Source organism: Tachysurus fulvidraco, chromosome 1 (genome assembly GCF_022655615.1).
Source record: "Tachysurus fulvidraco isolate hzauxx_2018 chromosome 1, HZAU_PFXX_2.0, whole genome shotgun sequence".
NCBI classification, from domain to species: domain Eukaryota; kingdom Metazoa; phylum Chordata; class Actinopteri; order Siluriformes; family Bagridae; genus Tachysurus; species Tachysurus fulvidraco.
This window is the reverse complement of record NC_062518.1, coordinates 29,123,551-29,137,769: the sequence shown is the minus strand read 5'-3', so window position 1 is coordinate 29,137,769 and position 14,219 is coordinate 29,123,551. Positions and strand designations below refer to the sequence as shown.

Genomic DNA, 14,219 nt, shown 5'->3' with positions numbered 1-14,219 from the left:
GTCTTTATGTGCAATTTTAGTAAAAAGTAGTCTTTACATTTTAATGTTTTGGATATTTAAATAAGACTCATGATCTTGATGCTTGTATGTAGGATTTCCATATTTGTTTCAAGATATCTGGATTTGTAGGAAGATCTGCGGACCCAAGTGAGGTGAGTTGTGAAGGTGCAGGGAAATTCCTAGGCTCAGGTCAACATGCTGGGAGGTACGCTGGAACTACAGCGAGATGCTCAAATGCTGATCAAAGTCCAGTTCCAGGGACAGAAGAAACATAGATAAATCTGGAAGTGCTCGTCTAAATTTAGAACCAGATGCAGTGATATCCTGTTGTGCTGATCAAGATCCTGGTAAATCTTTAAAGGGATAATTCACCCAGGATTAAAATTTTATTATATAAATCACAATTTATAGTAACCATGTCGTCCAGCTCCAAAAAAAAGACCATAAAATTTTTACATATGTCTTGTGCACTATAATTTTTTTTGTTACATAAGCACCTACAAAATCCATGTTTTTTTTTTTTTTGGCTAATAGCTGGTATTTTTCATTTCAAAGATGGATGGTGCCTAAATGTGTCTTCTTTCATGGTCTGCGGTGAACTTTTGCACAAACAGCAGCCTAGCTGCCACAGAGCCATCCTGTGATGTTGGGAAGTTTGTATCTTGAAGTATACAGTAGGCTCTGATGTTCTTCTGAAAGCTTTACTTTGCCTCCAACAGAAGCTCATCTATGTCACAAACTAGTTGTTCTACATACTGCAGGAAGTTATTTCGCAAAACATATCAGTATAGTTTGGGAACTTCTTCCATCTCCTGTGGCCCTGAAGGAAAACAAAAATATAGGCAATAAGTAAATTGCCATGTGTTCCTTTGCCTGGTCCAAATCACTACACCCCATACAACTCTCTTGGCAGCTGAAGGAGGGTAAAAATCAGCTTCAGAATTTCTGATTTGCTGGTGAAGTTTTAACATGCTTTAACCACTTTGATGTTTTTGGGGTGATGTGTAGTGCCATTTGAACTCCAAACAGACCTTAAACAAGCTTCAACATGATTTTTCTTCAGCGATTGAGTTTTGCATAGTGAGCTTGCATACAAACCATGGCAGTTGAGTGCATTACTTATTGTTTTCTTTTAAACAATTGTACCTGCTAATTCCAGGTCTTTATGAAGCTCTCCAAAAGTGGTCCTTGGCTCTTAGACAACTCTTCTAATACAGTAATTATTTTCACTCCTCAGAAATATTGCGAGGAGCACCTGGTTTTGTCCGGTTTATGGCAAAATTATGTTCTTTCTACTTTTGGATTACGGCCCCAACAGTACTCACTGGAACATTCAGAAGTTTAGAAACCATTCTGTAACCAATGACATCAGCATCTTTCACAATCTAAAATCATTGTATCGTATAAGCCACAGAGCAAGAAACATAGCTCAAAATAAACATAATGGCATCATGCAAAATGGGAGCTTTCCTGGTGTAATGGTTAGTGCCATGGTCCCTGACCCAAGAGACTCAAGTTCAATTTCTAGAAATCTCCTAAAATCATTTCTATGTATAGGCCACAGAGTAATAAACATAATAACAGTGTATTAAAGGAAAGCTTTCCTGGTGTAATGGTTGCTTTTGAATTCCTGAACACACATTATAAATTTGGTGAGAATTTTGGGGCCAATAAACACGTAAACCAGTGGCCTCAGAATTTGCTATTCTTTTTAACCAACAGTTTCACATTGTCTTCTCTTTACCATGTTTTCAGCATGAGCCTGAGATTAAAGAAGGTCCCTCTGTTACGGAAGACGTCTTGCCTTGTTCTAAGGAGTCACACCCTAATTACCCAAAGGATACAGGCCCATGGTGCTACTGTCCCATATTATGAAAATCTTAACAAGACTAATGCTGGAGGAGCTCAAGCCCATGGTTAGGCCATACACGTGAGAGTCATGTTCTTTGACTTCTTCAGTGCCTTTAACACCATTTGTCAACTCTACTGGGTGAGAAGCTGACAGTGATGCAGATGGATGCTTCCGTTGTGTCCTGGATTGTGAACTACCTGACTGGCAGACCACAGTACGCACGCTTGTACTGTAGCACTGTTTGGAGCTCCACAGGGGACTGTTCGGTCTCCTTTCCTCTTCACCTTGTATACTGCAGACTTCAGCTACTGTACTGAGTCCTGCTATGTTCAAATATCTTCTGATGATTCTGCTATAGTTGGTTGCATCAGAGGTGGTGGTACAGGACTTCAGTCAATAACTTTACATATGGTGTGAGCAGAACCATCTACTGCTCAATGTGACAAAAACAAGGGAGCTAGTAGTCAAACTGAGGAGGACTAAGGCACCTATGTCTCCTGTTTCCATCCATAGGGTCTCTGTTGACATGGCAGAAGATTACAAATACACAGAAGTTCACAGAAATAATAAAAGGGACTGGGCTAAGAACTCTGAAGCCATCCAAAAGAAGGGCCAGTGCTGCCTCTACTTTAAGAGGGGGCTGAGGTCCTTCAGCATCTGCAGGTTGATGCTGAAGATGTTCTACAATCTGTGCTAGCCAGTGCTATCTTTTTTGCTGTTGCATGCTGGGGCAGCAGACTGAAGGTAGCTGATACGGACAGAATAAACAAACAAATCTGTAAGGCCAGTGATGTTGTAGGGGAGGAGCTGGACTCTCTGACTGTAGTATCAGAAAGAAGGATGTTCTCTAAGCTATTGGCCATCTCAGACAACATCTTCCACCCACTCCATGATGTCCTGGATAGATACAGGAGTATGTTATGTGAATTTGGTGCAAATCGTATTTAGATACATTTTGGTCAAAAAATACTCAGACCCATGGGCTTGAGTGCTAAAAAATTCACCCAAATCCGATTTTCATCAGATTCACACTGTGTGTTAGGGAACTGAAAAATAACATGGGAGAGTAATTAGGTTAATCCTATTTTCCAAATACCCTGTGATATAGAAGAGCAAAATATTTGCTGATAGTGTATATGCAGTAAAATACAGAACATATGATCTCAGCTCTCAAACATGATAGGAGGATATTAATTAAGCCACAGTCTAAGTCTTGACCCCTCCCCAACACACAGCACAAATTTGGAGAAAATCAGAAAACGTAAACTTTTTGCCAAAAAACACTAAATGGCTAAACAAGTGTGTTTAAATATTTTTGCCCCAAATTTTCACAAAATTCCTACTGCGCATTATGTATCTCAACGGTAACATGCTAGGGCAATTAAATTCATACTATTATGCAAATATTCTGTGATAAACAGAGCAAAATATTTGATGATATGTGCATTACAGAACTATTTGAACTTTTACACCATCTGGCCGGCGCTACAGGGCCCCAAATACCAGCACAACCAGGCACAAGAACAGCTTCTTCTACCTCATGAACAGTTATGTTCCCCCATTACACAATAGCAATGTGCAAATAATCTTACATTTATTTGTTACCACCTCCATCTTACTACATCCCTGCATCTCAGTCTAATCTATTCTATTGTACTCTATTCCATTCTATCTATAGCACAGCTGTACATACCATTTATTTATTTTTCAATTTTTGTCTCTATTTTGCATTGACATACGTGTACATATGTGTATATTTGTTATTCTCATCTTATTTTTATTGTCTGTGTGTTGTCTCCGTGTACTGAACACTAAAACAAATCCATTTGAATGAGCAAAAGGAACATAATTTGGCATTAACGTTCTTTCTTACTCTGATACAGTACAATACAGAAATACTGGCTAATGAATAATGACGTCCCTTCATGCTTAAAAAAGACAGACGCGCGTTATTGACGTCACTTTCCAGCGCCCTAGCGCGACCGTTTGGCTTGAGAAACACAACGCGATAAACCATCGGTGTTGAACACTTTTGCGGCGTTTAGTTTTATACCGTCTGGAGTCTGCATTGTGTAAGGGTCACCATGCCAGAGGAAGATGATTTGATGCCGGTTTTGAGTTCCCAGCAGATCCACAGCGATGGGTTTGTTCTTCCGGATGGAGTCTGCTGGATCTCTGTACTGTCCTGTTTACTGCTCGCCTGCTCTTATGTCGGAAGTTTATACGTCTGGAAAAGTGACTTGCCGAGGTATTGTTTGTTCTGCTCTGCTTTACGTCCTGGGATACAGATACACTAACGTGCTTTGGATTAAAATGTCATCATTCTGCCTAACTAGCTCGACAGGACATTGTGTTTATTTACTCTCTGCTGTCACTGTGGCTGCAGGACGAATGAACAGATTTTGCTGGATAGAAAAGTCTTGTTTCCTAGTGGCTTAATATTCTTACATGCATGTGTTATTATTTGTAGAGCACATTTAACACAACAGAAACTGACCCAGAGTGAGAGAGATATTATCTTCTGTCGACATAACAACAGAACAAAATCTTAAGCCTTAAGATTAGACCTATTTTGAACAGATGTTTATGAGAGACGAGCTTTCCTAATCGATGAACCTTCAGTGTTAAAATGTCGAATTAAACCATAAAGTAATATTGTAGAATAGCATCCTTCTTTGTATGGTTCCTTACTGAGAGAGAACTTGTGCCTCTAAAGGTTTTGTACATCCATTTGATTTCATTTATGATCTAGGCATTTTTGTTTCATGGTTGTAAATAAGATGTATATATGAAGGACATGCTAAACTAATATGCTGAGAGATTTACAGTCATAGCACAAGGTTAAATTCCACACTGGTTAACCAGCCATTTATCCATAAATGAAAGCGTCAGCTATGAGACTATGATATTACACTCTGTATGATATGAGCTTGTCTGTGTGTGTGTGTGTGTGTGTGTGTGTGTGTGTGTGTGTGTGTGTGTGTACGACAAGGGACCATCCATCAGTGATAAAGAGGCGTTTCACTAGTGTGCTGATTGTGTCAGCTTTATCTCCACTCTTTGTATGGGGATGGAAAGAGTTCACAGGCATTCAGGTGAGAAGATCTTGAGATTGTGCTTCAAGAATCTGCATTCTGCCTTCTAATATTTAAATCTTGAACATTTTCGTTAGCTCACTATAGGCCTCATCAACAGTCGAATCTTCTATAATAATCAAATAATCTATTGTGTTTTGAATGCTGTGGAAGAAATTTGATTATAATTTTTTTTAAATAAAATCCAAATTCCTGAATACCTCTATGTGCGAAAACATATATAATATACACACAGTTTATTAGGCACATGCCTTTTATGTATTCATCTGAGGTGTGTGTGTGTGTGTGTGTGTGTGTGTGTGTGTGTGTGTGTTTTCCTGGGATGAGGGTAGCAGATACAGAAGAATTCTTGAAATATTTAAACACTGAATCCTGGTTTGGGAAACAGTCTGTGGTCAGATACTGCTAAATATTAATACACAATTTGACAAGGGAAATAATAATAGTATTACTGAAAAAAAATTAATAATGAACGTATGACTAATATTGTGGCACATCAGAAAATGTGTCCAAAACCCCAAGCAACATATGTGCTACAAAGCTAGATAGGCAGTGTAACATAAACTGGCACTTCAGTGTGACACGCATCTACCAAATAGTATAATCTGTGTTTAAGTTGTAGTTTAAAGTGTGTTAGTGATATATTTAGAAATGGCTTGAGTAATATTTACCATAAATACTCTGTTGGTCTAGTGTTGCTTTTTACTTGTCTCTGTCCTCCACTTTACAGCCTACTCCATCCTTATTAGCTCTCATGGGAATCCGATTTGAGGGCCTCATTCCTGCTGTCATTCTTCCTCTCATACTGACCATGGTAAGGAATGATAATCTGTCATACGGTTTAATAAGTGCACCTTTTATGATTTACCTTAATGCATTATAATGTCAAAGTCGCAGAGTACCATCTAAGAGGTTTGCATGAAAAGAAAAATACAGGATAAAGGTGCATTTTTAAAAAATGATTGTTTATACTCCGTTTCAGTTGATTTCTCAAATAAGATTGGTCAGAAGGTGTCGGTTGATTTTCTTTGTTAATAGCAATGACAGTAGTTCTGATTTATATTCGTGCAATACTGGTATGTTCTAATATTTTACTGTCTATAGTAACATATTAAAACTTTCATTTACAAAGGACTTGCTCCACATAGCCCAATCTTTACATAACCAAATAAATGAATTTAAAAAAATTATTTACCAAAGCAAATATTTTATATACAGAAACATTATATATGTTTATATACAGAAACATTCTGTATGTAGATCTTTATTTAACATTTATGAATGGAATCCCCATCTGTGCTTTATACAGTGATTTATGTCTCATTTTGAGAGTTTATTTTTTTGCAGTTTTTTTTTCTTCTTGTTTTGTATGCATCTCTAGTGTGTAGTAAGTGAATACTGGTACTTTTTCCCATCCTAGTCTTCTTTTTATCTCACTGCTCTGCTATGATACTAGTCTAGTCTTATTTGAATATTTCAGTGATCAAGGCTGTGATGTATGGGACTTTTACTATTCATTAAATTGCTTCTACAAGGAATCAAAGAATCACATTTTAGAATCATAAACTTGAAGCTATATGGATTGTCACAAATCTATACAGGTGATGGTCATATAATTAGAATATTTCACCAATTCCATTCAAAAAGTGAAACTTGTATATTATATTCATTCATTACACACAGACTGACGGGAGCTTCTAGGATTTAATCTTTAGGGGGGTTTTAGCCCTCAGTGAGAATTTAAAACAAGAAGAGTTCTGTATTTGCTTGAATTACTGCAGCAATGCGGCGTGGCATGGAGTCGATCAGTCTGTGGCACTGCTCAGGTGTTATGGGAGCCCAGGTTGCTCCGATAGTGGCCTTCATAATACCCCAAAGATTTTCTATGGTGTTAACGTCAGGTGAGTTTGCTGACCAATTAAGAACAGGGATACCATGGTACTTAAACCAGGTACTGGCAGCTTTGGCACTGTGTGCAGGTGCCAAGTCCTGTTGGAAAATGAAATCTGCATCTCCATAAAGTTGGTCAGCAGCAGGAAGCATGAAGTGCACAGAGTGTCAGAAGCGTCAGAATATACAAGTTTCACTGTTTGAATGGAATTAGTGAAATAAATTAACTTGTTTGATTTAATTGTATGACCAGCACCTGTATATACTCCTTTGAAACAATTCATTTCCAGGTAAATATCGAGTGCGCTTTATTGTCTCAGGTACTGTTTCTGGGTCCTCTTATCCAGCTGGCCATGGACTGCCCTTGGGGCTTTATTGATGGAATCAAAGTTGCTGTTGGTGAGGATCACAAACTTTTTTTGTACATTACACAATGTTTATACAAGTCTCAGTGTTTGCATCTTATAAAATACATACTTTTCAAATATATTTGCTAAAACTGTGCTCTCCACCACATCATCAAAACATCAGGGGAGTTAAATTATTCTTAAGTAGGAATCAGTGTTTTTCTGAAAAGTTTTTGGGGGTGAGCCTGAGATTTGAGCTTTGAGAATATGTCTGCAATGTGTTTCTATGTCTGTTATAAATCTGCACTGTGCAAAACACTATGTAATTTACTTACTTAAGCAAGAAATAAGTCATGTAGAATTTTGTTCATAGACTGTTAGATCAAATAGGATTCTATTTGTCTATAGCTAACATGAGACATATATTTCAGCTCTTGCTCTAGTCCAATCTTGCAGCTGTAAATGTGAAGTGACTTTTCTCTTGGCTGCAGATCCTTGCTTCTGGGCGTTATGTCTGAGTGACATGCGCTGGCTACGGAATCAGGTGGTGGCACCGCTAACAGAGGAGTTGGTGTTCCGTGCCTGTATGCTACCCATGCTGGTGCCCTGCGCTGGTCCCTCCACCGCCATCTTCACATGCCCACTTTTCTTTGGTGTAGGTGAGTGTTAGCCTGCAGCTTATTCACAACAGCTCTGATCTGGTTAAGAAAGGTGTCTCCAAAAATCTCCACATTTTCATTATCTGGTGTGTCTGTGTGATCATGTGCACCTGACTGGCGATGGCAGCACATTTTCACCATGTTATTGAGCTCCTGCGCTTCAGACAAGGGACCATCTCAGGAATTTTTCTTTCTGCAGGTATGAAAAAGTTTCCTCCTCTCTATATATATACAGTATATTACATTTGGCTTAATGTTCATGGATATCTGCACTTGTTTCAGTGTTCCAGTTCTCATATACAGCAGTATTTGGAGCTTACACTGCGTTCATTTTTCTCAGAACAGGTGCGTTGAAACCGGATCATTTCATGTACGATACTGGAGGGAGCTCTAATGTGCTCATCTTTAATTACTATATTATAACATGTTAATATAAAAGCATACACTATAAATACACTAAATGAAACATTAATAAAGAATGTTTATCGAATTATTGTTTCAAAAAAGTTTGAAAATGTTTTGCATGTTATATTTAATTTGCAAATAATTAGATCCACAATGTTGTGCCAGTCTTATGCCATTATATTTTATGTGGCATAATGTGAACAATGTACTTTAACTGGAATCAAATGTACTATAATTTTTAAATGGAAGAAATATTCAAGAACATACCAAAACTACATTACCTCAAGGCTTGAAAAACAATGCCATAGCAGGACTAGGCAGTTCATTTATCAGTAATTTGTTTAGAGCATATAATTATAAATTAAGCTTAGAAGCACTTGAGTACATGTATACTATTTAAATTATATTTGTTCTGTCAAGCAGCGTAGATAATTAAGTTGATTTCAAATGCAGATATGCAGTGTCACGAATAGAAGGCCTAGTCACCAGGGTGCTCACAAATTCTACCTCCTCCACTTGTTCATGTTAATCTGTTTGCTTTTTCTGCCCTCCCCAGGTCACTTGGTAGGCCCTGTGCTGTGTCACTCATTCTGTAACTACATGGGGTTTCCTGCATTGAGTGCAGCAATGGAACATCCACATCGCCTTAGTGTTTTGTCCTTCTATGTGCTGGGAGTGTTACTCTTCCTGCTGTTGCTCTTTCCTATGACTGACCCAGTGTTCTATGGCTGGCCCACACCCGTCTGCACTCTTGCCTCCTCACTCGGTTCCCTCTGCTCTTAATTTGACACATTCCACGTTGTCCAGCTCTTCTTAAGGACTCATGCTCTTTCGTACCCAAGAGGTCACCAGAGTCACCAGGTTGTGCGTTGTAATGAGGATTACAAGGGTCCCATGGAAAAGGTATGAACTCTCCCACAATGTATCTGTGGGCAATTTGCACAAAGATTGTGTACTCACTAGATCACCAGAATTGCTCTTCGTGCATGGATCACACCAATAAAGTCAATAAGCCAGACTCTGGAAGAGTTTAGCGAAGACGGGTATTTATACATTGCTGCATGTTCATCATGTTTTTAATATATGATAATATATTTTGATTTGGGTCTATTTGGAAAGAATGTTTTTCTTATTTTTTTGTTCCACTAAGAAGGGTTATACACTGTATGTTGCATCACCACAAGAGGATGCAAGACTTCTTTTTATTATTGAATTCACTTTGCTCAAATTAACACAAGCTGCTTTGTCTGGTGCTAGTACTTAAAGAACAGTGTTTAGATCTGCCCTGAAGCCTTTAGTTTAACCCTGAACCCCTTATAGCAGGAATTGGCTCTTTAACATGTGCATTTCAATGCATTTCATGGCTCACCCAAATATCACTTCATAAAAGTTAAATCTAGGGTTGTAATTTCAAAAATGATTAAGTCTTAAGTCTCTTTCATAGTTAGGAATAGGCTTATGGATAGATGTGCACGTAATTGACCTCATGCCGGACAGCTTATGCCATATTAATTATAGTTCAATGCACAATAGAAAGCTGTTTATAGATTTAAATCTACATTATCTGTTTTTGTTACTTTAAACAGATATTTGTAGAATGTTCCAGCTTTCTGGACAATGGCATGTCATCTGTATGTGGAGAATTTTAGTAGCATATGTGAAGTCAATCGTTGCATATGTAACTGTGCTTTTATGAAGTCTGGTTAACCTTTAGGGGTGTTAGGAAACAAATGGAAGCCTCCTTGTTCGCCATAGTAGTCATGTTATTCCCTTCTGAGCAATGTCCCATTTTGAGAACCACAACCATGAGTTGACCTGGAATCAGCAGTGATCTACCTGAACCTTATCACACCATTGCCAGATCTAGGCTATCACTTTTAGCTTAGTCACTATTGCAGAACTGAGGGCTGTGATTCATGAGTGGGCTTTCCTTTGGAGATTTTATACAAGACCAAGAGAGCTTCTCAACCTTTTGCCACTGTGATGGTTCATACTGCTGACCTTCACATATATCTGAATGGACCGACATATGGAATTGACTCAGAGTCAGATGTGGGCTGTAATTCCAGCTTGTTGATGTTACAACAGGGGGCCACAGCCTCCCTGTTATAATGCGGCATCACACTGCTAGCAGGCTGTGGAAAACATTGCTCTCATGGGGACAGTTTCTGTTAAAATTACCCTGCGACACCAGCAATCAAATGCTTGAATAGCTATCTCTGAGACAAGGAAGATTGTCCATGGTACATGGATCTAGCTGTTGGCCTATAACCTACTTCTGAAATATCTATTACTCCACAAAGCCTAGATAGAAATCTCTCACAGTAAGCATGCAAAAATGGCCTTTTTAACTGAAAATGCCATTTAAATCCTAGGTACATAAGCTTTAGGATACACTAGTTTGATGTTTGTTGGTGTCCAGTAATAAAGCATCCCATTGTTGGCCCTATTTTACTGTTGTGCTTCACAAATCCCTTTGGTAAGGATGCATTAGATAGATGAGGAGCACATGGATCTCCCTGCCGAAGGTTGATGGAAGGCAGGGGTTTTCTTTGTGGCCATTGGAACACCTGCACTGCAAAACGCCCTGGATAGAAGTGCACAGGTTTAGAAATCTTGAATTATTATGGCCATATGGAATATTTGTCTGGCATACACAATGAGGTGTTTCACACCACCCCTAGAGGATAGAAGGAGTAATATGAGACCACTTTCGTGTTTTACATAAGGAAAGAAATTATTGCTGTGACCCTCAACAACCTTTAATATTGAGTTTATACTAGGTTTTGAAGATCAAGCCATCGAAATGACAATAATGACAAGTTTTTCATTATGGTCAAACTTCTAAATATTGGTTTATTATATTATGCATGATTGATTTCTATAAACAGTTTTACAATGACCACTACTCTGTATGCTGCTACACTGCTAGCCTGTGGATTTTTGTCATTGTACTCAAACTGGCACACATCATTTCTTATCTGCATGAAACTGATCTGATGCAGAAACTTGTCACATATGGTTCGTAGCTCAGCATAGATAGAAACAGACTTGCAATGCACATTTGTTCAGATCTTATGTGTAATGCTGATATTTTGCCCTCTACATGTTAAATCTCACTAGGAATCAATCTGTTTTAGATTTTTTTTTTTTTTAATTCACAAAATATTTTTAATTGTTACTTTTGGAAATAACTGAATCGATATATAGACTTGCTCATACTTATTCCATTAATAGAAACTCTTCAAACAGGTGCTATCATATTATTAGACTATTATTATGCTGTGAAGTGTGAAGTTATTACTGTTGTGTATGTCAAACGATTCAAATGAAACTTCTAGCAATAATAATAGATGTGACCAAATCAGGGATTTACATGTAATACATACATATTTAGCTTTTATTAGCTCCTGCTGGATCATTTTCAAGAAATGTGCCATAGCGATTTTGATTAAAATCGTTAAATGCTTGGCATAACAAGTTGTTTGATATATGTATCATCAATAACTGACATGTTTACAGAGAAACAGATTGCTTGCAAATGCTGCTCTGCCTAATTGCTATTCTGATTATCAGGTCAAATGCTGCTTTTTGCTGTATAGGTCTCAGTCAGAGCTTTATCACATACTGCTTATGTGATATTAAAGAGCATAGAGCTATTATTTATGCTCTGCTCATGTTACTTCCTAGAGTAAAGTCCTAGAAGTTAGATGAGGTTTTTTTTCCCCCCATGTTTTTTTTTTTAAATGATTATTCTTTTTTTTACCCTGTCATTAATCTAAATTATTATTATTATTATTTTTAATTACAACCTAAAATATACAGAGACTTCTGTTAGTAGAACAGTAACACATTTATAGAAACTTATGTTTTGTCTGCTCACTCCTAGTAAAAATAGGGGGAGATGCGACGATTTCCTGTAGAAATGAATCGTTTTGTTCTGAAGTACTTTTGTCTAAGCTCAGCGTGTATGAGGCATGTTTTTTGTGGCATGATCTTAAGCTCTCTTTAATGTTGGAAAACCGACTGTTCTTTAACCGATGTAGCTTTTTGGGATGGGATGTTTCTGAACTTCTGTCAAAAGCAGTCGCATAGTCTTATATTGATTTGAAAACTTTGAAAAGTATGTTCTTTCCTTTCATTAATGTCCACTGCTCATTCACTCTCTGTTTTTTTCTCTCTTTGCTTTGGCTGTCAGCTTTTAAAAAGTGATTTGTGAGCCAGACATTTACTTCTGAAGATCTGAATCTTCACTTGAGCAGAGATGCTTTTAATATACACTCATGAACAGGAGGAGCAATAGACATTAGAATTTATTTTTTCAAATACACACCGCTGTATTTCAGTAGGATAACATTAAGCAGGGTTTGCATTGAGGAACACTGCTGTACAAATGTGCTGTTTTATAACAAGACTTTTAATTACCAAGAGTTCATATGTTTATACTGAGGACTATAGTTTTTTTAATCAAATGTATTTTGGTGTCACATGGAGGGTTAATGTACATGCAGGATGTTTTTAAACTAAGGCCATGTGCAATGCAGTTGACACACTGAAGGACAAATATTTTTTGACAATCTTTTCTGGGGGGTGTCTTTTAAATCACTCATCAATAAACTGTTGTTTGAAAATAAACTTAAAATGGTTAAACACTCCATGAATCTTATTTTTTCTTGTTTGATTGTCTTTTAAGGGAATTAAATCTTATCCTTCTTAATTAAAATAAAAAGTTTTCTGATGTACATTTTCTGTTAGACCACTAGGTGGAGATGTTGCGTTTCTTTGCAGTACATATATGACATTGCCCAGATAGAGAATCTTAGATTTGGAGGGTGCCTTAATGATTTGAGGTACTCTTGAAAACCAAGATTGCAGGAAAAACAAATTTGGATTCAAATTTCATGTATATAATGCATGTCAAACAGTAAAAATTAACTTTGATACACATGGAGTCGATTGCAAGCACAAAACCACACACACTTGCATGCATACATACAGTATATACATGCACACATATCCACTGGACCCACTGTCTAATGGCAGATTGAGAACTTGCCTTGGCCTAGTTATTTTTATTATATTTAAAAAGGTTCAATGGGGGAATGTGGTAACTTAGTGGTTAAGGCATTGGTCAACAGCTTGAGATGTTGTAAGTTTGAACCCCAGGTCCACCAAGCTGCCACTGCAGAGCATTTGAGCAAGACAATAATCCCTCAATTGCACAGCTGTATAAAATGAGACAAAGTGTATGTCGCTCTGGATAAAAGTGTCTGCCAAATGAGATAAATTTAAACGTCATTCTTGCACATGCAAGTCATATTTGGCAATATTGAAAGGTAAAGGCATGCAGGTAGAAAAGTAATGAGAGTACACAGATGAGGTCTTGCATGCATGACACTCCATCAATCCTCACTATTTCTGTCAAAAGATATTTCGTTGAACTGTTTCATGCTCAAGTGATCTATCTTCAGTACACAAAGCTGAAGAGGAGAAGCTGACCGAGTTGTTGAAAAGCTGCCCTAGAAAGTCACGTTCATCTTCTTTGCTTTCTTTCTTGATCTCTTTTGGCTTTATGACTTGCCTTGCTATCTCCAAATTACACATTTCTGTCAGTTTTCTGTTCTACTACCAGCATGTTAGTCATTCAATTGTATGTTGTATATACTGTCAAATAAAGTAAAAACAAATAAAGTCTTTCTGTTGTTCAAATGCTCTGAAACATGCACTGAATTTTGGTTGCATAACCAATGCATTGCCTTTTCTGCTTAGAAAAACAGTTTGGTGACCCTGTCAAATGCCTTTCCATGACAAGGTGTGTATTATTACATCATCTTTTATCCCAACTAAAGGTGTTCATAAAGATGAGATTATTATTATTTTTTATAAAACACAGAGAAAAACAACATGATGTAATTATTTATTATATTGCAATAAACATTTTTTCTACTATGCAATATAATCTATTATGAGT

General features: G+C 37.4%; 1 protein-coding gene across 1 annotated transcript; it reads left to right on the top strand.

The window, feature by feature from the left end:
• The first annotated feature begins 3,535 nt into the window (after positions 1–3,535).
• On the top strand, positions 3,536–12,903 carry rce1a (Ras converting CAAX endopeptidase 1a). The gene is made up of 8 exons (XM_027169426.2): positions 3,536–4,100; positions 4,845–4,947; positions 5,678–5,761; positions 7,158–7,236; positions 7,676–7,843; positions 7,971–8,042; positions 8,126–8,188; positions 8,805–12,903. Exons 1-8 carry the CDS (start codon positions 3,937–3,939, stop codon positions 9,029–9,031), a joined length of 960 nt encoding a protein of 319 aa, XP_027025227.1. The 5' UTR covers positions 3,536–3,936; the 3' UTR covers positions 9,032–12,903.
• The last annotated feature ends 1,316 nt before the right edge of the window (positions 12,904–14,219 follow it).

Coding starts and splice junctions, on each gene's coding strand:
- rce1a (XM_027169426.2), top strand. CDS start 3,937: ATGCCAGAGGAAGATGATTTGATGCCGGTTTTGAGTTCCCAGCAGATC. Junction 4,101..4,844: donor TGGAAAAGTGACTTGCCGAG/GTATTGTTTGTT, acceptor GTGTACGACAAG/GGACCATCCATCAGTGATAA. Junction 8,189..8,804: donor GTTCATTTTTCTCAGAACAG/GTGCGTTGAAAC, acceptor TGCCCTCCCCAG/GTCACTTGGTAGGCCCTGTG.